The sequence below is a fragment of the Leptodactylus fuscus genome, chromosome 4, assembly GCF_031893055.1.
Source record: "Leptodactylus fuscus isolate aLepFus1 chromosome 4, aLepFus1.hap2, whole genome shotgun sequence".
Classification (NCBI taxonomy): Eukaryota; Metazoa; Chordata; class Amphibia; order Anura; family Leptodactylidae; genus Leptodactylus; species Leptodactylus fuscus.
This window is the reverse complement of record NC_134268.1, coordinates 142,953,618-142,976,395: the sequence shown is the minus strand read 5'-3', so window position 1 is coordinate 142,976,395 and position 22,778 is coordinate 142,953,618. Positions and strand designations below refer to the sequence as shown.

The 22,778-nt window shown below is 39.6% G+C and overlaps 1 protein-coding gene across 7 annotated transcripts in view; it reads left to right on the top strand.

Moving 5' to 3' along the window:
• PDE1C (phosphodiesterase 1C) overlaps positions 1 to 22,778 on the top strand; it is a 662,111-nt gene that overhangs the window by 297,361 nt on the left and 341,972 nt on the right. For 3 of the 7 annotated variants that reach the window (XM_075271107.1, XM_075271104.1, XM_075271103.1), the window contains exon 1: positions 799 to 1,639. The exons of the other annotated variants lie outside the window; for them this stretch is intronic. In XM_075271107.1, the coding sequence (XP_075127208.1) occupies positions 1,506 to 1,639 (134 nt within the window). In that variant the 5' untranslated portion in view covers positions 799 to 1,505. Of the gene's footprint in view, positions 1 to 798; positions 1,640 to 22,778 lie in introns of those variants that run through there. 7 annotated transcript variants of the gene reach the window in all.

Below are 22,778 nucleotides of genomic sequence, written 5' to 3'. Positions count from 1 at the left end.
CCTCACTAGTTAGAGGTATTTGCATACAATGTGCTAACACACTAGACCCTAATCAGCCAACTACACATTATGTATATAACAGGTTAGAGAATACATTCCACATGAAATATATATTACACATTGCCTATAGTATAGACTCTAACCATCCCGTGACAATGCAATTTTGCAATCTCATGCGAGGTAGCATTGTAAGATTCCACTTCTGATAAGTTGCCCTGGAGCCCCAGCTTTGTACTAAGCAGTTCCCACTTTTCCATGAATACAGAACATTCAACATTTCACGACTAGAAAGTCAAAATGCTAATTTCCAATGTGATATGCCAACATGTGAAGGAAAAAGGTCAGTTGATTATGGATAAACCCTGACGCCTGGGGCTTATAGGAGAGTACAGATATGATGTGTGACTTCTTTGTTATCTTATCTTCCTATTCTGGTCTGCGAATACGATTTTTCTTACTGATTCGGACAAGAAACTAACATGCTAGAAAGGAAATCTCACATGGTGCTTTCTACTTGGAAGCTGTGAATCTTACAGGGCGACATAGGACAATGTGTCTCAGTGGAATATTCTCTATTATTATCTGTGGATTCTGCATTTGCTGTTGTGTGTCAGTGAGCTTCGATACGACGGATTTTCTTCTCCCAGCCAACTTTAAACCTTACAAGCTGGGTCTTTGCTGTGCATGTGCTCTACATAGCACCTTGCCAGTATCCCCTCCCCTGTATCACTGTGCTAATGAGAGCCAGTTTTATTATTACTTTCCTTCAACCCACCCCCATTTCTTTCAAGTAGCAGCCAATTTTTCCTGCAGCCTGCTTAGTGCATCTGTGCATGAGAGGAGAAGAGTGTATGTGTGTGTGCATGTGTTAGAGGCACATCCCTAGCTGGCTATGGGATGACTTTTCCTTCACTTGTCAATTCTCTTGCCTGTCAGCGGAGCTGCTGGTAGTGCAAAAGGGATAGAAGGGAGGAGAGAGGCAAGGAATAAGGGGAGGGAGAAGCAGAGCTGGAGGGGACAAGGGCTGGCATTCAGAGCATCCTGGAGTAAAGAACAAGCAAGGTCCATCAAATGGGAGGACTAGACACATTAGAAGCTGTGCAGATGCCTCTACTCTGCACTCCCCAGCTTCTTGTCACAAGGTTTTTTTCCAATGATAAAGAGTCTTCAGCTGGTATTACCAATTGTATGTCTGGCTTATCGTTTTAAACAACAACAACAAAAAATCTGTAGTGATTTCAATCTAGAGATCAGCATAATCCCTTCCATCAGACTCAGGATCATGGCATTCTGCCACAGCTACTCCCAGTATACACCTGGAGCTCCTGGTGACAGCACACACTTTCTCTAATAATCTGGAAATTAAGTAAAAGGGAACAATAAGAACGAAAAAGAAAAGAAGAAACAATTCCAAAATGTTTGCTGCTCCCTGTCACTGTTAAAGGTGAAGTTTGTCGCGTCTGTGCATGTATTGGTATTTGTTTTATTCGGATTAACCATCCTTCATGAGCTTCAACCAAAGTCGCACACCTATAGCCATGGAGTCACCTACTAAGGAAATCGAAGAATTTGAGAGCAATTCACTGAAGTATCTGCAGCCGGAACAGATTGAGAAAATCTGGCTGCGTCTCAGAGGACTGTAAGTACTTGTCCTTTTTCTATATATTTATTGACAAGCCCATACAAATATGCTGCATCCTCTTCATGCCAACTTTATCTGCTCTTTTTACGTGTCACTAACCCTTTGCCATGAATTGGCCAACATGTGAAAGATTCCTTGTAAATAATAGAACACAAGAGGGATGACATAAATCTCATGAGAATTCCCACATTATTGTTTAGTGATGATTATATGTCCATTACTCTTTGTGGTGGTTTGTTGAAGTTCTGATACAATATAGTACAGTATGTACTGAACACTCATGGGGGTCATAGTGGAGCAATTTCCATAATAAATCACAGGATTAGATATATCTGATAAATCAGATTAAGATGAACATATCAAATCTGAGTCTCTGTGTATTATTAAAAGTGGAAATCTATTTCATTCATTCCTATAGTTAGGACAAGAATATCAGGTTAACAGGTGTATCCTATGCTATCAGATGATAGAATATTATGTGTGTATGTTTAGCCATGGCTGTTTTAGGTTAAGTGATGATATTTACCTTACACTTTTCCAATTATGATTTTTGATGTTATACTGTATTACTGACTGGTGTCAGCTGATTGATTTCATACAATAGGAGAAGCCCTGGTCTCATTGCTTCTAATTTTACATGAACTTTAGTCCTTATTTACCTTTAAAAAGTCTGTAGCATTTCCATTTTTTTTCTGGATAACTGTATGCAGTAGGTCCGGCTGTGAAAATAGACTGCCCAGAGCTCTATTATAGAGTCCCGCTGCAGCCATTCCGACTTACCTGTTGTTACAAATTTCAGATTGACTGCCTAGAAAGTCTGCCATGGTGATTTAACACTATAGATCCCAGCATGTCCCATGCTGTAGAGTACTGTGTTCTGTGTGTTCTGCAGCTACTACACTCATTGTAGTTCATGTTCTTGGATAATAGTACAGTATCTACTTTGATACCAGTCATTTTAATCTGTCAGCCCATGACAGAAAAAAAAGTCATCAATCAACCTATAAAAATCAATTTTCTGTATGAAATTAACTTTTTAAAGAGGTAGAAATAAAAATACATATGATATTATTGGACCCTGAGAAATACACATTTTGGTCCATCATCAGTTCTCATTATTTGTCAGGGACCACATGGAAACTTTTGTAGAGTAACACTCCAATTTAACTGTCAAATGACCACTGTAGTCCACAGAAGTCGCTTGTAGAAAGTTCCATGAAGTCATAGCTTAATATCTATCTGTCTATCTATCTATCTATCTATCTATCTATCTATCTATCTATCTATCTATCTCTATTTATTTAACTATCTATAGTATCTATTTATTGATCAATCAATTGTTCAATCTGTCTACCTATCTATGTATCTATTTCTCAACAGTATCTATCTATCTATCTATCTATCTATCTATCTATCTATCTATCTATCTATTATGAACATCTATCCATCTATAGTATGTCTCTTTTTTATTGACATATCTCATATCTATCTTACACATTTACTGTGTTTTTCATTCTCCACACCATGGATAACACTGAAAGCTCAGTTTAGTGGCACAGTATCATTCACTGCATACTGTTTAGCTGAATATATAACTTTCATATACATTAGTGTAGCGCAGTTAAACACGTAAAGTGGTCCTGGCACCTATTCCATTGAACATAGTACAGGGTGCATGTGATGATTTTCAGATTCCTTCCCATTGAAATATCATTTGTTACTCGTAGTAGTTTAGAAGCTGCATGGTGACGCTTGGACAACATTGTAGTGTGAGGATTTATGAATGTTAAATAACCCTACAATAATGTACAATTTTATCCAAATACAGTATAGTCGTCTGGGAATTTTCTGCTAAATGGAGCCTTAATTCCAAAACAACAGACGCTGTCAGCCTGCAGACAGAAAACTGGAAGGTATGAACTGTTGCAAAAAGCTGTCAGCTTGTATTAAACTCATGCTTCATACGGCAGTTCTGTCCTGGCCACACTGGAGTACAGTATGACGTCGTATTAGTACTTTATCTGATGATCACAATAGAGAGTGACACACAGGGAAGTCATATTATATGTGCTATCTTTTTATTGCATACAGCAAGCTTGTATCATCCTTTATTCGTCTTAATGGCGCACTAATGTTTGGAGATCTGTTATTCTTAGATGTTTCAAGCTATACTTTGTTTAACCCTTTTATCTCTGCAGAACAATTTTGCAGTATATGGGAATACACACATTTATTTATGTGTATGTGTAGTAACCTAGTACTAGGAGAGCAGGGAGCTGGGAAGTAGTAGTCGGCCATGTATGACCAACCGTCCAGCACTCCTCAGTGCTCTTTCAGTGAAAAGGGGGCCTGTACACTAAGTCTGGGAGATGGCGATAGTAGTATCCACTGAGGCACTTCCCTGGTGTAAACTTAATGGTGGTTTCAGGGCATTGATAGTGAATGCAGGATAGAGGAAAAAAGAACGCTAGTGGTCTCCATATACCACCATTGTAAAGGGGCGGATTATGACGTGGATTCCGCTGTCAAAATCCGCCCATTTGGCCCCATGTGAACTAGCCCTTACTGTCAAGTGCATAAAGTTCCATTAAGTGCCCAGGGTGACTGCAAACTAACACTTGAGCTGACTTGTAGCAAACAGGAGGTCAGCCAAAGGCTAAGGTCACACATTGAGGAAACGCAGCTTTTTTGTTGTAGATTTTGTTGCATTTTTTTACACCAAAGTCAGAAGTGGATTGAGCAGAAGGTAGAAATATAAGAACTCCCTATGTATTTCCTATTCCTTTTGTAGCCACTCCTAGTTTTGGCTCAAAAAAATGCAGCAAAATCTGCAATAAAAGAAGCTTTTCTGCAACGTGGGGCCTCAACCTAAGGCTGGATTCACACCAGTGAATCTGTCCCTGAATCTGCTTGAAAAATGCAGAAAGAAATCTTGCAAGCAGGACATTACTCTCTGTATTTTTCTGGAGGACACCTGTCGGAAACCTGACGGACTCCATTATAGTCTGCAGGCTTCTGCGGGCAACCGCTTTTTAAGTGATTGGATTTCTGTTTTTCAGAAAAGGCTATTTGCATGAAGTAGAGGTAGCAATACAAATGAAGAAAGTAGAAAGAATGGTGTTATTGTGTGTACAACAAGGAAAAGAGGAGAAATCGTATTAGGACCGCTACATTTATGTGGCAGTTGTAGCAATGTGTTGACTGCAGGAGAACAGAATCACTATATGACATTTAGGTCGGGGCCCCGCGGGCCAGAAACTCAGTGATTTGCCCACAGTGGAAACGCTGCGGGAAAAATCACGGCGTTATACAGTAACAGCAAAGTGGATGGGATTCATGCAAATCCCATGCCCACTTTGCATTAAAATCCGCAGCACGAACACACTTTGATTTCCAAAATCTGCACAACTTTGGAAATCGCAGCATATTAATTATTAGAGATGAGCAAGTACTGTTCGGATCAGCCGATCCGAACAGCACGCACCATAGAAATGAATGGATGCACCTGGTACTTCCGCTTTGACGCCGGCTGGCCGCTTACCCCCCGCGTGCCGGCTACGTCCATTCATTTCTATGCGAGCGTGCTGTTCGGATCGGCTGATCCGAACAGTACTCGCTCATCTCTATTAATTATATCTACGGAAACGTCGGCGACTTGGCCGTAGATATAATGGTAACCGAAAGTCTGCGGAGGAAACCTCCATGAACTTTTTGTTCAAAGTGCTGCAAGAAGATGTGTTCCCGCCACGGTTGTTCCCGCAGCTGCGTTTCTGGCCTGTGGGACTTTAGCCTCAATGACTTAAAAACATAGTATTTCCCCACAAACTCTGGACTAAAAAGTCTAGTAGTTACATCCTTTAACAAGGTTTCCAGGATTGATGGCCTATTGTATCCGGTGCAGGGCCTGTATGTTTCCAGTTATACTAAACTGCAAGGCCCCGTATGTATAGCTGCTACTAAAATGGTAAGCAGACCTTAAGTACAATAAATATTGAAGAGGCCGCAATGCTCTCATGAGCTCCACATCCATTCAAAATAGGTGGCAAGAGTTGGATCCCCAGCAATCTGAAATTGATGATCTATCCTAAGGATAAGCCACTCAATAATCTAATCTGGGAACCCCCCTTTAAGAGCTTCTTTTATGAGTAAACTATAAGGACACGTGGCACTTCTGTTATGGAGGTGGTTAACCAAGCAGGAGATTACAAAGAAACCCAGTCTCTCAGTCTTCATCTATCATACATAATCCCATAGAGTGAACCTGCCCTGACTTGGGGAGAATAAGCACAAGATTAGATGTGTAAACATGGATGGGAGCTTGATGAAGCTGTATATATATTCTCTAAGGAGTTCAAGCTGGAGGATTTAGAAGGAAATGGATTAGAAACCCACAAAACATTAATGTCACATTTTTCACATAACAGTCATGTAATATTTCTGTATTAAAAATGAAGATCCCAGAGAGTAACATGAAAATGGGTAAAATCAGTATATTAATATTTTGATAATCAGTAATGTATATTACCTAAAATCTATTGTGTGTAAGAAAGATGAATAATGTACGTAGTGGTTCCTATTCTGTATAAATCACTGGGGGTCCCAACACTGGGACAACCACAGATTGCGAGGTCCTGTGTCCTTACTTGAAGTAAGTGTTGCTCATGGATGTCACATGGGGGTATTATTATATTGTGTGGGGGCCAGAATGGGATATTATGGGGCCTTATTATACTCTGTGGGCATTATTATATTATATGGAGGTGGGCACAGGTGTGATCCACCCTTACAGGCTGTAGCTTAACCATTCATATTGTCACTATTTACATATTTGGTAAACAGATGGCTATTAGATACTTTTTGGTTGGCTATTTATTTAGCGAATTCCTTATTTCTGTTTCTGCAGAAAAGAATCATGAACCAAAAGTAAAGATTAAAGGGGTATTCCCACGTCGCATACTCACCAGTCTTCACTGCTGTAAAATCTTCTTTCTTCCTGGTTTCTTACATCATTTGGTGGGCGGGGTTTCACATGCAACCTGCCGTTTAGCTCCACCCCCAAATTAGTGTGTAGCTCCACCCACCCATATTGGACTATGAAGTACAGGCTGCAGCAACTCCATTCTGTGTTACATACAGAGATTGCCTGTTTCTGCCATAATGAACAAAACTGAATTAGCTAGCCTGATAACTGGGAGAACAAAAGAAATGAAAGCAGCTGCTCTCTTCTATCTGATAGCAGGAAGCTAGTTCAAGTGGTGTAGACACAGGAATAGCTAGATACACAGGCTGGCTCCCTGCACTTAGCCCCTCCTCCCTCCCCCCTGAGAACAGGCAGATACATCACTTGACTTTTGAGCAGATAAGTCAGGGCTGTGGCCACAAAGAATTGAATAAAGTAAGATAGTGGACAAACAAAGCAGTTTTGCTGAAGCAGTGTATTTAGGAAAAGTCTTACATCCACATTAACAAGCAGTATAGATAGGATCCTTGTGATGGGACAACCCCTTTAACTATATAGATGTCATGTTTTAATCTACTAAATAAATGATGAGTTTTCTGATTTTTCTATTCATATTTACCTATGTAGACAAGAATCATGAGTTCAATTACTCATCCCTTTTGAGGAACTTGCAGCTGCAAAAAACAGATGTAAAAAACATGATCGGATTAGGCCCCAAGTTTAGGATCCATTTAAATAATGTTTTTTACATCTGATTTTGACATCTGTTTAAACGATGCAAAAAACTGATAAAAAGAGGGATGGCATCCAATTACATCGACATCAATTTGGAAAAAAAAAATCAGTTTCTGTTTTTTTTTTTTTTTTTTTTTTGGGAAGGATGTAAAAACGTAGTATACTTTTGTGTCCAACCAAAAATACAGACAGAAATGGGTGGACACATAAGTACGGTGTACTACATTTTATTTCTGTTGTTTATTTTATTGCACAAATCATATAATTTGTCATTTTCATTATACTGTACTTAGATTTAGTACCAAAGCTTACTGTAGATTTCCACTGATATATAGATTTCATTATTTGTCTATGCTATATATAGACAGTCACATATAACTCCATGATATTTATATGGTAGCACAATCTCACTGTATATCATGATAGTAGCCCCTTATCTTTGAGATTTCTGCCGGTAACTTATAGGCAAGCCGTGTCCCAAGCAAAGGCATAGGGTGTGAACTCAATACTTGCCTAAGGATGTGCGTGATATTGAATCTTCTACACCTCTCGAACATTGTGATGACTCCTTAGGCTAAGGCCCCATGTAGAGGCCCCCGCAAAAAAGCGCTGTGGGAAAAACCGCGGCAGCAACCCATCATGTTTTTTTCCTGCAGCGCTTTCCACAGAACATCCACAGAGGTTTCCTCTGCTGATTTTCTGCTTCCATTATACTTATAGGGAAACAGCCAGCGTATCTGCAACATATTTGGAAATTGCAGTGTGTCCACTGTGCATATTTTTTCACGTGTAGATGGGTTTCACTAGAATCCCATCAACTTTGCAGTGACTGTAAAATGCCGTTTATGCCACGTGGGGCCCCAACCTTATTTTTTTTTTTACATCCTTTTTTGGTAGTGCCTAGAGCTCCAACCACAACAGGTATAATTCTGGCTTTTGCTTCTCCACATTTTGCTCATTTTCATCTCAAGATCTTTGTACTTCACAAGTTTCTCTACATCTATATACAAGCAGCGGGTTTTTTTATGATGGCGATAAAATTTTGGTAGTTTCACCTATATTAGGAAATGTACAAGCACATGCTCATTTAATTTGAGATGCTCTTGACCATCAAGTTCTTTGCAGATCGAGCTCTGCAAACAGTTGGCTATTTTGTTGTCTGTGTTCATATATTCCATTGGAGCTAGCTATGATATGGCTGAGGGTCTCTTCAGCCTTGCTGCACATTGTGCATTTGCTGCCGTCCTGCTGTTTCATGGTGTTGCGTATCCGTTCTTGTACTGCTATTATCAGATTTGTGGTCTCGTCTGCCAACCAGTTATAATTTGTATAAGGCTATGAATAATGGCACACAAACATTGACTTAACTCCTACCTACTATTGAATTTTAAATTTTTCATATCTGGTTTGTTTGTTTTTTACTCCTCCAATTCTAATAGCCATATTTTTTTTATTTTTCTGCTCACAAATCTTATAATGGTTTGTTTTTTGCAGGGAATATTAAACTTCCTTTTGACACCATTAAATATTACATACAATGTACTATTAAGCTGAATGAAAAATTGAATTGAATAAATATGCATTTGTGCATATGTTGATACACTGCATTTATTCTAACGGTCACTATAGTGATAACAATACCAAATGTATATAGTTTTTGTGTTAATATGTTTAATATGTTAATTTGTGTATTTTGAGTTGTGTTTTTGCTATTGGTATTTTTGGCTTTTTTGATATTTTGTGCTTTGCTATTTTCTGACTTGGTATGTGTTTCAATATTAATATTTTTGTACAGAACATAAAAAAGAGTAAAAACAGATGGCACAGCTATGACCTTGACCTATATAATGTTGTATTGCGGTTTAGCGACAGGAGTACAGAAACAGCGCTCTATATGGTGGTGCTCACACCCTATAATTTAAGTATATCAAATATTCGTAGACAAGAAATAAAAGTATGGGGCACTAACCAGAGTGTTATTTTCTTTATTCCATTTGTTATAAAAACATCCATAAAAGTGTATAGGAGAGACTAGATGCACAAAAGTGGCTTAGCAAGGTCAGTTTCGCACAGGACACGCTTTTTCAAGCCTCACTTAAGCTCCAGCAGGTTAGGTTTGTATGAATGGACATCCTTTGGATACCAACAAGAATGTGTCCATCTCACAGGAAACAGAGATCTTGAAAATGGCATGGAATTGAAACTCTTCAGTTGTCAATTCTGATAACTTTTGGTCATTTCTGTCACTGCTACGTCACTGGGATGATTTGTAATTTTGAGGCTTCAATCCCGTCCTCATCTCCACGTAATGAGTAGCACCTCCTAGAGGCTGAAGTGGAGCAGGCCTTAATGGCCAATTGGGAAAAAAAGCCCAGAATTCAACCCACTCCTGAAGGGCCCCCTAATTTCCAGGGCCCGACCTTATTGTGTGATTGACCAAACACATCCTCCATGTAAATGTGTCATTGCAAATGTCCAAATGTTTCCAGACCTTGAGAATGAGATATTCATCTCAAATTTTATATATATATATATGTGTGTGTGTGTGTGTGTGTGTGACTAGCATTTAGATCATTAGTAGAATAGCCCACGTATTAGAACTAGAAACCCCTATATACATCGTTTATCTATATTCCCCAATGCACAAAACAGAACATCATTCCAGAGAGACCCCTACTACATGGCAGTATGTAAAGCTGAAGTTTAGCAGCTCCATTGAATGTTTAATTGACAATAAGTGCCATGTTATTTCTTTCCCAGCGTCAGGATTAAAAAGACTCTCATTTGCTCAATTGTATGCAACCTGCACGAGTGCCTGCATGAAATTATATAAGACTTCAGCACCGTGCAAAGCTCCAAGCCTTTGACTGTTTACTGTTGTTTAACAGCTGTAGCTGACAGAACACAGACTTCATGTTCTGCGCTTGCTGGGTGACGATGGCTCTACACATTTTCTTTGCTTCCTGTGCACAGAGCTAATTCTAGAGTAATGCACTCCTAATGTATTGTAATCAATTACTTGATACTTGCATTAAAGTAAAATTCCCATTAGGAGTATATCGACAAGAATTGTAATCCTTTTACACAGTTAATGGCTTTAACTTGAGAAGTCTTTAACCTCACAGGTCTCTTTCAGCTTAGAGCCTGAGATATGGTGAACCGGCAATTGCATATGTTGGTTTGCTGAGTGTGAGCTTGTTGCCTGCAGCATTGAGCAAACTAAGATGCCACGAACATGAACATGTGCTCTGTCAGTGTGCTAGCCATGTTTTTCATGACTAACACATTGACCTACTATTTTTTTTATGGTCGAATATACATGCTTGTGTATTATCACGCGGTTGTGTATGGGGCAGGGGGTTGGGATAGAACTCATGACAGATCCTATACCTGCCATTTTTTCAGACCAACCTCACTGAAAGAAATCAATGGAGCATATCCTCCATGTGCTGTCTGCTTTCACCATGTACCCCACACATGAATCAAGGGGTTGTTCTGCTATGGACACTTATCACATATCCACAGGACAGGGGGCCTAATCGGCATGTCCCTCAGTGATCCAGAGAACAGAGGACTGAAAGTCCCCCCAAGGCCTCCTTGTGAGTGGAGTGCAAGTCCATTCACTTCTATGGGTGTGCAGGTGCATTACAGTCCCAGCAGCCCCTTAGAGGTGAATGGACCATCAGTCACTGGTGCTCCATTCAGAAGGAGGTCTTAAGGCAACTTTTAGCGATCAGACACTTATCCGCTGTCATATGTATAGGAGATAAGTGTCCATAATGGGGCAACTCTTTAAGTAAAGGTGCATCAATGTCTTATTAGCCATTTCTAAAGGAATGTGAAGCTGTGCTGTAGTTAGAAAACTTTAGTATCAATAGTATAATAAATTTGTGTTTTCTGTTTTTGATGCTATTGCTCCCTGGTACACCAAGATTTTACCCCAAAACATACCCTGGCATTGACTGAAGGACTAAATGTCACTGACCCTACATCTTAGGAACAATCAACCATTAATAAGAAAAAAAAATACACCTTTCTGTCACAAGAAATAGAAAGCCCAAACAACAGGCCTGTACAGCAGTTTGGCACAGTAGATAAACTCTGCATTTTAGTGTCTAAAGACCCATACCTCCCAACTTTTAAAAAACAGAAATAGGGACAGAAATTTAGTTCCACCCACTTCTAAGTTGACTCTGCTTATTTTCACCATTTTTTTTGTACCCCACAAAGTATAATGCTCTTATCAGTTTAATTGCCCCCCTTCAACTTCCCTCAGTTTAACTGCCCTTTCATCTGCCACCAGTTTAATGTCACCCCCAAAGTTTAAAGGGGTATTCCCATCAAGCTTGTTCACCAACCTGCATGCTGTGTGCTCTCTTCACTTCCTGGTTTTATCGGCACATTGGTGGGTGGGGACTCACTTGCTCTGCTATATACTATGTTTGCAGCCAGTAATGAGGGATTGGTTGTACATGAACTACCACAGTATGAAGCTGATGTAGCAGAGCTGGATTTGAGTCAGCTTGTAATACATACAGAGGTACCGGACTCCCTATCTCAGCCCTTATCAGCCAAATTCAATTAAATCGACTGATAAGTGAAAGAGCTGAAGATAGAGTTCAAAAATATAGAAGTGGAAGTCTAAATATATATCAGGTTTTATTTTCATCTCCAGCCATCGCAGCGAGGATTCCTCTACTTGTTGGTTTTTCTTGTGAAGTTCTGCTGAGTCTCTGCATTGCTAGCTGAAAGAGTCAGGTGAAATTTCCTATGCTAAAAGCTGATCAGGTTGTCATGGTGGGGAAGTTCTCAACGTTCTCTGATGTGTTAATTAAGTGAAAACAAGTCTTTACACTGCTACACACTACATAATACATCATCTTTAGGTTGAGTGGAACAGATGTCTTACATTTAAGTGCAGGCAAGATTCTCAGCTGTGTTATCTTACAGACGTAGATAGAAATTAGAAAAAGACTTGATGCTGCGTCAAGGAGTTGAAATAATTATTGGCTGTATTGGATAGGACGAAGTCGGGAAGTTTATTTGATTACACAGTTTGGGGATGAAAATTCCACTTCCTCATATCATTGGCTGTAATGACCTGAGGAAGGGGATCGTTCATTCCCGAAGTGCATAATTGAATAAACGCTACAACTCGGTCCTTGGTCAAATACATTGTCTAATGACTGAATCCTTGCAACTCATTGGCGTGGCATAAAGTACTTTTCTTCTTTCTATATGTATTTCCTTTCACTGGACAGTCTCCCTCTGGATGACCAGGTAAGCAATAGTCAGGGTCCAACAAACAGAATTTTCACCAACGCATCCCAGAGTTATATCTATAATTAGCACAACTCCAAAGGTGAGTCCCCACTCATAAGGGGAGTAGGGTGAGGGGATACTATTAGAGATGAGCGAGTACTGTTCGGATCAGCCGATCCGAACAGCAAGCACCATAGAAATGAATGTATGCACCTGGTACCCCCCGCGTGCCGGCTACGTCCATTCATTTCTATGCGAGTGTGCTGTTCGGATTGGCTGATCCGAACAGTACTCGCTCATCTCTAGATACTATATACATTATCACTTCTTGCTGATCTACTCTTTAGGAGTAGTACGTCTTTGTTTTTCTTTGTCCATAATCAGTTATGTTACAGACACATAAATTAATCAGCTATTGCAAAATATAAAGATATGTGTATCTATCCATCTGCAGTATGGGCCTGCCATATTAATCTTTTCTGCTTCTTGGCCTATGAAAGCTTATGAAAGCATATGAAAATTTGGAATGATAAAGGACTGTCTCGGATTTAGAAAGATCAATAGTTTTGTCCAGTGTTATCAATGTCCTATTAAATAGATTTAAAACTAAAGTTAAAGGCGTTGTCCAGTTTCAGAATATTGAGAGACAGATGTTATTGTTTGTATAATGAAAAGTTACACAATTTTGCAATATACTTTCTGTATCACTTCCTCACATTTTCTAGATCTCTGCTTGTTGTCATTCATTCTGTTACTACCAGGCAGATGTCTGATTATTGTATAGGGACTAATTAGCTGTACAGCTTTGTGTATATTATATGTCCATGGACTGTCCATCACATGACTATGGACTGTCCATCACATGACCATGGACTGTCCATCACATGACCATGGACTGTCCATCACATGACCATGGACTGATTTTTATCTGCTAGAAGTAAACAATGAATGACAACAAGCAGAGAACTAGAACATAGCAACCAATCACAGTGCAGCTTTTATTTTATATTCTGCTCTAGAATAATGAGAGCTGCGTCGTTATTCGTTGCTATGGCCAACTAAGGCGCGTTTGCTTTTATACCATTTTCATAAATCTGCCACCTAGAGTCCTGTTTATAGTCATTGTTATAAGTAACCATAGCAGGCTCAATGCATTTTTGTTTGTCTTAAATTTTATTATTCGATATTTAATAAGATAGAAATAATGGCCCACGTTGTATAAAACAAGAGTGAAAAGCATCTAATAAATTGAAATGACTATGAAAGAACATAGACGAGTTCTATCGCTTGATGCAGCCTTATGCGGTGGTCTCTACATGTCAGAGAAAAGCACACGATTTCTGCAGAGTCGCCTGAATTAGAATGTCACTTGCTAAACAAAATGCACTCACCTCACCATAGGTCACCGTTTTTGTTATTTTTACATAGTGAAAGATGTAATTTCTCCTTCTATAGATGGCCTTTAAGCAAAAGCTTTGATGTATCTATTTCCATTTTAAGCTATTCGTACACTCTCCAAAGCAACACCTTGGTGCCAAAAGTGTAAATGAGATTTCAGTTGAGAAATATGAATATGCAAATTCTCTTTAGGTGAAAGAGATGATGCTAAGCTTATTCTGTCTCAGCAGCCAGGGAAGGGTAGAAATTCTAGGATGTGCATCTTGACTATTGTGACCAAATAAAGATCTATTTAGAAAATTTTGTGGGTCCCCCTTACCACCATAGAAAGCTTCAGTAATAACTATGTCATAATAACATATAAGGAATAACCTTACACTGTTCTCAAAGAGTAACTAAATAACAGTGTTAAAATCATATTATCACCCTTTACATAACACAAACACTGCCCATATACTAAGGACAAGTCACCAAAGAGTGAGTAAAAATAATGGAAAAAATAATCAATGGTTAAACAACTACCACCATTTGCATACTGACAAAAAACGGGATTTCAGGCGAACAGCAATGTGGAGAAGACAACGAAAGGTATGAGAAGAATAGCCTTTCTTAAGGCTATTCCGATGTCTTAGTCAGAAACAATGCGTTTGAATGATAGGATCCCTTTATACCAACTAATTAGTGCCTATAATGCAGTGCTCATTCATCTGTCATTTAACACATACACAGTAGCAGGATTCAAGAGCTAAATCATGTCATACAGTTGTCCAACCAATACATATAAAATGATGCCATATGGGTTTCAAATAACACAGTATATTGTTTAAATAATAAAATCATACAATACCTCAGTCCCACGAAGCCCCGTGCCTCGCGTGCCCACATACACTAGGTTCACATTAGCATTCGGGTCTCCCTCGTTCTTGTTCTTGTTTTATACAATAGAGACCCTGTCCACTTAAAAAGTGGTTACCTGCGTAAACCCACGGATCCCGAACACTATAATGAGGTCTCCTGGTTTTCTGCACTGTTTCTCTTTGCAGGACTTTTCTCTCTGCTGATTTTAAGCGGAATGTGCAGCAGAATCTTGTATGGAGACTCCAATGCATATGTAATATGGACATATAAGCATTAGTTATATATTAATGAGTGGGGTATCACAAACACAATTTGGGCATACACCTTATACCTTACAATATCTTTTTATGCCATTAATTTACTTACTTACTTTACTCTATGTAATAGATATATTTTGTCACTTTGCTGACTGTTTTGCAATTTATTTTGAATGGGATCTAATCATAAATTGATATTTTATGATTTGTTATGAATTGATGCATTTTTATTGTATACAATATTTAATTATAAAATATTTTTGGAATATAACCGTCATTGATACACTTCAAACATTTAACAATTGTGCATGGGGTCTTCAGTACTAGTGCCAATTGGGATTCAATAAGCAGTTTCCGGGGCAACACGGTGGCTCAGTGGTTAGCCTTGCAGCGCTGGAATCCTGGGTTTGATTCCAGCCAGGAACAACATCTACAAGGAGTTTGTATGTTCTCCCCGTGTTTGCGTGGATTTCCCCCCATTCTATACAAAAGACATTCTGATAAGAAAAAGTAATGTACGTTGTGATCCCTATATAGGGCTCAAAATCTACATTAAAAAAAAAAAGCATTATACAGTTTCCTTGAGAGACTCAGTTTGTTGATTACTAAGTCAACATAATAACTGGAACCAATATTATACAGCAGATACATTACCTTAAAAAAAATTACATTAGAGAAGAGCTGTCAAATTTTTCCACTTAGGGGTATCGGCTAGTACTGTATTTAGACTAAGGGAGGAATGTTGAAATGGACATGGAGAACACATAACCCCACTTGACTGATAGTCTGAGTCCCCTAGCTCCAATTAAGCTATACAGTAGTTAAGTGCACTCTTACAACTATCACTATTTCTATGGCTGCTGAAACCTGAAAAATAGTGTCTGGCTTCAGTCATTTCTCTCTTATCTAATCTAGTAAATGATAATTTACACTAATTTAATTCACGTGGGCCTGATTCGTTTTATTTTTTGGAATAATACCTAACATGGAGGAATTAAAATTTCTTCAAAGGCGTAATTTAGAAAAAAAATGAGAAGTCTGAATAAACTTTAATGATACTTACTTGGGACAATCATTTTTTCTTAGAAGAATTCTCTGATGATAAGTTAAATAAAGAGGGGAAATTTATTAACCTGAAGATGCCAGTTTTTTCAGTATATTTGTGGCATATTTGTGGCACGTGTCACCCGGTTATTGTTCAGCTGCACTTACCAATTTTATAAAAAGTAGGCAGAGTCGGAATGGGATTAATATTGACCAGTGCCAGAAAACTACACAAGTCTTCGACTGGTGTATATGTCAATTTTGGTACATGCAAACTCCAGACATGCACAATATGCTGAAACCTCTTAATAATTTTGCTGCATCTCACACCAACAAAGGATGTAAGCCTTAGGAAGCGCCATTCTTTATAAAAGTGTTGCTAGTTCCACAAGCTATCGGCTGTAATCTGGAGTCAAGTGTTCAGTTCTCCTCCAGCATCACTACAAGGGAAATTAAGCATTATATGGTTCCCATTAACAATCAATAGCTGCACATGTAATGCATAGATATACAGGGTAGAGATGAGCGAACAGTAAAATGTTCGATATTCGATATTCGTTTCGAGTAGCCGCTCAATATTCGACTACTTGAATCGAATATCGAATCCTATTATAGTCTATGGGGGGAAAATGCTTGTTTCAGGGGTAGGCAACATTCGATCAAATTATACTGTATTAGGAAGATCTGAGTTATTAATGGAGAATATCAGAATCTCTTACTTTGTATCTCATCATGCCACATCTTTCTCTTTGGAGGACCCAGTATTAGAGATGAGCGAGTAGTATTTGATCGAGTAGGTATTCGATTGAATACTACGGTATTCAAAATACTCGTACTTGATCGAGTACCACTTGCTATTCGAATGGAAAAGTTCGATGCAGAACCAGCATTGATTGGCTGAATGCTAAACAGTCGGCCAATCAACGCTGGTTCTTCTCCTACCTTTAGAAGTTTTCTTCTTGCAGCTTCCCCGCGGCGTCTTCCGGCTCTGAATTCAGTCAAAGCGGCCTTTTTCTTGTAGCGTGGGCATGCACAGTCGGCTCTGCCCAGGCCCGATGCCTGGCAGAGTGATCCGCCGAGATCAGCTTGTGTCCTACAGGACCCAGATCAGCTCTATAAAACAGGCTGGAGGATGTATTGTTCCTGCAACTGGGGCTAAATGTACCAGCCCCAGGTACAGGGGAAATCAGCTTCCCCCCAAAAAAACCTGTGATGAGATGTCCCTAAAGTTCTATTATGACCTTATGGGAGACAGAATGCGAAGAAAAAAAATAATAGAATAGTAAAAAAAAATTTTATTAAAATAATTTAAAAAGTAAATAAAATATGTCAATAAAATGCCCTTATTATAGGTTCTAACTCCACCCCTGATGACACCATACAAAATAAAAAATTACTGTAGCGGAGAGTAAAAACTATTTGAGGCTGAGGGCCCATGGGACGGAAATGCCACATTTTACAGTAAGGGCAAAGTGGATGAGATTCTAGCCCACTTTGCGGTAAAAACCACCATCCGGACACGCCATTATTTCCAAAACTGGCACGGTTTTTGAAATTACAGCATTTCAATTATACCAACAGAAATGCCGGTGGTTTCCCCATAGGTATAATTGTAACAGAAAATCTGCGGAGGAAAACTCTGTAAACTTTCTGTTTAAATTACTGCGGGAAGAACTGTGATGCGTTGCCACTACGGTTTTTCCCACAGCTCTTATTTGCTGCGGGATGTCTCATGGGGCAAACAAAATATATTAAAGTGCACTAAAACTCAACTTTTATTAATTTATTTTAAAAGTTCAGAACGGCATAATAAACTACCGTCCATATAAAGGGGATATTAAAACAACAGTAGAGTAGGGTAATATTCTAATGGCTGTATTAGATACTGTGTCAACCTGCAGATGCAGCTCAGTCTTTTAGTCAATTCCCTTCAATACAATTCCCACCCTCCATGCATGAGACAGCAGGACTAGTACCAGAACCTAGGGGGCACTAAAATCTCCTCTATTGTCAATAAGAGATTAGAAACAATAAGCCCACCCTAATTCCAATGTTTGCTAGTACTTATGTTTGCTAGTATTTAACTAGCTAGGGAAGACCACAAGCATACATCTGGTATTTACCAGTTACACACAGCCAAAGTATCTATAGGGTTAAATTTCCCCCAATGCTTTAACCTACTCCACACACACACACGACTCAAATGGTATACATCTAACTAGTAATGCAGCCTAACGGTCCATTTCCCCGACCAAAGTCAGTTCATCAGAGGCTTTTTTATGCACATTGATAGTGCTAATGATATTTGTATAGCATTGAATTATAGCGTGTAGCCGCTTGTCGGCTGTGATGTATAGCCGCATTGGCGGCTGGTAATGCTCGTTACTTATACCAAACAAGCCCCACCCCTCTTGGTGACATCAGAGTGGGCGTGCCCAATCAGATGACTCGCACCATACTATGTCACCTCTCCTATTGGTGCCCTGAGCTCCGGCTCAATGCCGCCACTCAAAATCACAACCAACAGGGTATAACAAAAACCCACCCCATATGGGTGACCCATTCACCTGGGTTAAGGACATTAACCTATTTGTGCGTAAACTGAAATGGAAACAATTTTTCAAACTATCAGATAAACACAAGTGTGAGGAATTGGGGGTTACTGAGGAAGACTTGGTGTCACTTAATATTTTGGGGGATTTATGGGAGGAAGGACAGAGACCGTTGGGGGCCCAAAGAGTGCCAAGAAAATATTCCCCACACCATGACACCACCACCACCAGCCTGAACCGTTGATACAAGGCAGGATGGATCCATGCTTTCATGTTGTTGACGCCAAATTCTGACCCTACCATCCGAATGTCGCAGCAGAAATCGAGACTCATCAGACCAAGCAACGTTTTTCCAATCTTCAATTGTCCAATTTCGATGAGCTTGTGCAAATTGTAGCCTCAGTTTCCTGTTCTTAGCTGAAAGGAGTGGCACCCGGTGTGGTCTTCTGCTGCTGTAGCCCATCTGCCTCAAAGTTCGACGTACTGTGCGTTCAGAGATGCTCTTCTGGCTACCTTGGTTGTAACGGGTGGCTATTTGAGTCACTGTTGCCTTTCTATCAGCTCGAACCAGTCTGGCCATTCTCCTCTGACCTCTGGCATCAACAACGCATTTCCGCCCACAGAACTGCCGCTCACTGGATGTTTTTTCTTTTTCGGACCATTCTCTGTAAACCCTAGAGATGGTTGTGCGTGAAAATCCCAGTAGATCAGCAGTTTCTGAAATACTCAGACCAGCCCTTCTGGCACCAACAACCATGCCACGTTCAAAGGCACTCAAATCACCTTTCTTCCCCATACTGATGCTCGGTTTGAACTGCAGGAGATTGTCTTGACCATGTCTACATGCCTAAATGCACTGAGTTGCCGCCATGTGATTGGCTGATTAGAAATTAAGTGTTAACGAGCAGTTGGACAGGTGTACCTAATAAAGTGGCCGGTGAGTGTATATGTATATATATATATATATATATATATATATATATATATACACAAAAACAAAGCACCACTTGAGCTTCACTCACTCATTTAGGCCCCGTTTACATGGGGCACGGTATGGCGTATTTTGGTCCTGATTCTGACGCGGGAAGCTGCTTCAGAATAGGGCCAAAATGCGCCTGCCAAGACTTTCATGGCTTCCGATAGTCGCAGCTTCCCGCTTCGGAGTAGGCTCAAATGAATGGGCACAGTGTGGAGGGTGCTGCCACGAGTCAGACGTCGGGGCTGTATCTGCTGCAGAATCCGCCTGAAGAAAGGGCAGCTCGCCTCTTGTTGCTGCTCATGGAAAAAAGTAAGCTACTGGTCTACATAGACCTCTGTTGTGAGGGGGCGGATTATGACATGGATTCAGCTCCAAAATCCGTCCCCTCTTTCCCCGTGTCAACGAGCCCTTACTTGGACATTTCCACAAAAAATGTAACTATTTATCCTCTTTGGCTGAGCATGACAACCTCTCCGACTTTGCCAACCTCTCAGCCAATATCCAGTGCTAGGAGAACCTTACAGTGCTGATGTCATACGGTGTGTAAAAAGCTTGTGCACTTATGATCAGCTTCGGTTAGTGTAATGCTTGACATGTAAAGACATCTGTGTTCTATCTCACTGCATCTCATAGATATCCTATTAGCTAGGCTATAGGCAGCACAAGTCAGATAACTGGAGTTATAGGAGTGCTTAGAGAGAATCAAGTAATATACACAAGCAGATTGGCAGTGCAGTACTAGAATACAATGGAATAGATAGACAAAGATAGATAGGGCAGTTCAGGCAGTGAGTCTGCCAGCAGGCAGTTAACCCTTTCATTGCCAGGATATAATCTATATTATCTGACAGTACTTGTAATAAAATAATTTCATGTCTTCTCTATGTACATGACACATTCTTTCTAGTATTGTAAACCTGAGCAAAATATTTTAAGCATTCCTCTGTATACACACGTGTACTAGGCATAATTCTAGATATATGTCAGACATAATAGTAAAGTAGAAGTGGTGGCTTTGGTACTACTAGTAGGGCATCCTTCATTAATGCAAGAAAAGAATCTTCATTATTGCACTTTGTGCAATAATAAAATGAATGTTTTAAGCCAATTTAAAGCATGGTTTGTACTGAACTTGTTCGTCCCAAAATGAACCTAGGACCTGAGCACGAAATATGAGATGTTTGCCTATTTCTACTTATCAATCATTTCTACCATAGACAAATTGTCAAATTTTGGTAAGCTTAAGTGCCTAGAAACAAGTAGCTGAAGGAAGCCCTGATATCTATAATGAAACATAGATGTTAAATATCTATAGCAGGGGTCCTCAAACTACCATCATACAGATCACTCACTAATGGAGAATCTAGTACAGGAGCATATAATACAGTGTGGGGGGTTTACTGAGGAGCAGATAATACTGTGTGTGTGTGGGGGGGGGGGCGCACTGAGGAACAAATAATACTGTGTGGGGGGGCCTACTGTGGAGTATATAATATTGTGGGGGGTCTGCTGTGTAGCATATAATACTGTGGGGGGAGCTACTGTGGAGTGTATAATCTTAATTTTTTTCTAAACTATATTTTGGCCCTCAAGTGGTCTGAGGGACAGCAAACTGGCCCCCTGTTTAAAAAGTTTGAGGACCCCTGATCTATAGAAAAGACAAGAATCAGAGTGTACCAAATATGACAGAGTAGCTGCACAATAATATAACCTAATTCTTGGGAGGTTTACTCCAGCTGCATCAAGTGGGTGTTACTAAACTTGTTTAATCCTCACTTTTTTGCCAAGTTCCCTCTGAAAATCATTTGCCATGTTCGCTAAAGACTTGTGTTAGAACGGTCTAGCCAGACTGGGTTCAGATATATTAGCTTTGAAAGATCCAGCATTTTTATTAGGATGGCTTTATCCATAGAATTGTGACTCAATTGAGACCGAACCATACCCTTATCAAGATGTCGTACAAGATAAGGAGATACATTTAGCGTTACGATTATGAAATCTCATATATATTTTTTTGATACATGCAAATATTATATTTTTAAACCAACTGGTACAGAATATTCTATGTCCTGATGTGTAAAATAAAACTACATTTACTCCAATCTGTATGAAGACTTTCTCATGAAAGGTTTATTTTTCTATTATTCGATTATGGCAGTTCCTTATGCTAGTTGTGCTATAATACACTTGTCTGAACTGAATCATATTCACTATCAGCTTCTATGTTATGATCAGAGTATAAAAAGATTTTGCCAAAAGCATGCCTCTGGAGCTCCAATCTCAGAGGGCCTGTATAGTGAATCCTGCACTTCTGTAGACTTAACAATTTAATAAGACATACCAAAGCTTAAAGGGGAATACTATTACCAGGCTTGCTTTACTGTATGTATCATTGTCTTTTTCCAGACAACCGATAGCCTGTCATAGATAGAGGACTGTGTATTTGTTTTTCAAATGGATTAATCATTTTAAAGGTACATTCACACAGAAGAATTTGCAACAGATTTGTTTTCAATGGGACATTGTTTTCAATGGGAGGCAGTGACAGACACATGTTTTTCAGCATGCCGAAAAACAAGTGTCCTTCTTGATTTTTCCTGAATCACAACAGAAAACATAGTATGAGGCTCACTCTTATACAGATCCATTATATATCAGGCTTATTAGTGTGCAAACCTGCAGCGGAAAACCCAGGCTCAGTTTTAGCTTTTTTTCTGTGAGTTCCACAGGGCTGGTTTTTGTAGAGGAATTTATAGCGGAAGTATGTTGGCTTAATACTAAGTATAGCAGGTTTGCAGCCAAGGTTTTTTACTCACAGCACCACTGTGCCTGGAAATGTTCTGTATGGTGGACTACTGCGCGTGCTGGTCAGTGGATTAAATGATCTTCACTACTGGTGGTGTGTTTGGTCCATTAGGAGCTTGTTTTTCATTTATATTTGCCTTCACATGACTACTGCTGCCAATGCCTTCTAACGGTTAGGTCAGGCAATTTGTTCTACTTTTCCCAGGTCAAATGATGTGTCCCCTTCTCAAAGTCAACTAGGTAAAATGTCTTTGAGTGCATTGTACATGTGTGTCTTGCAGTCAAC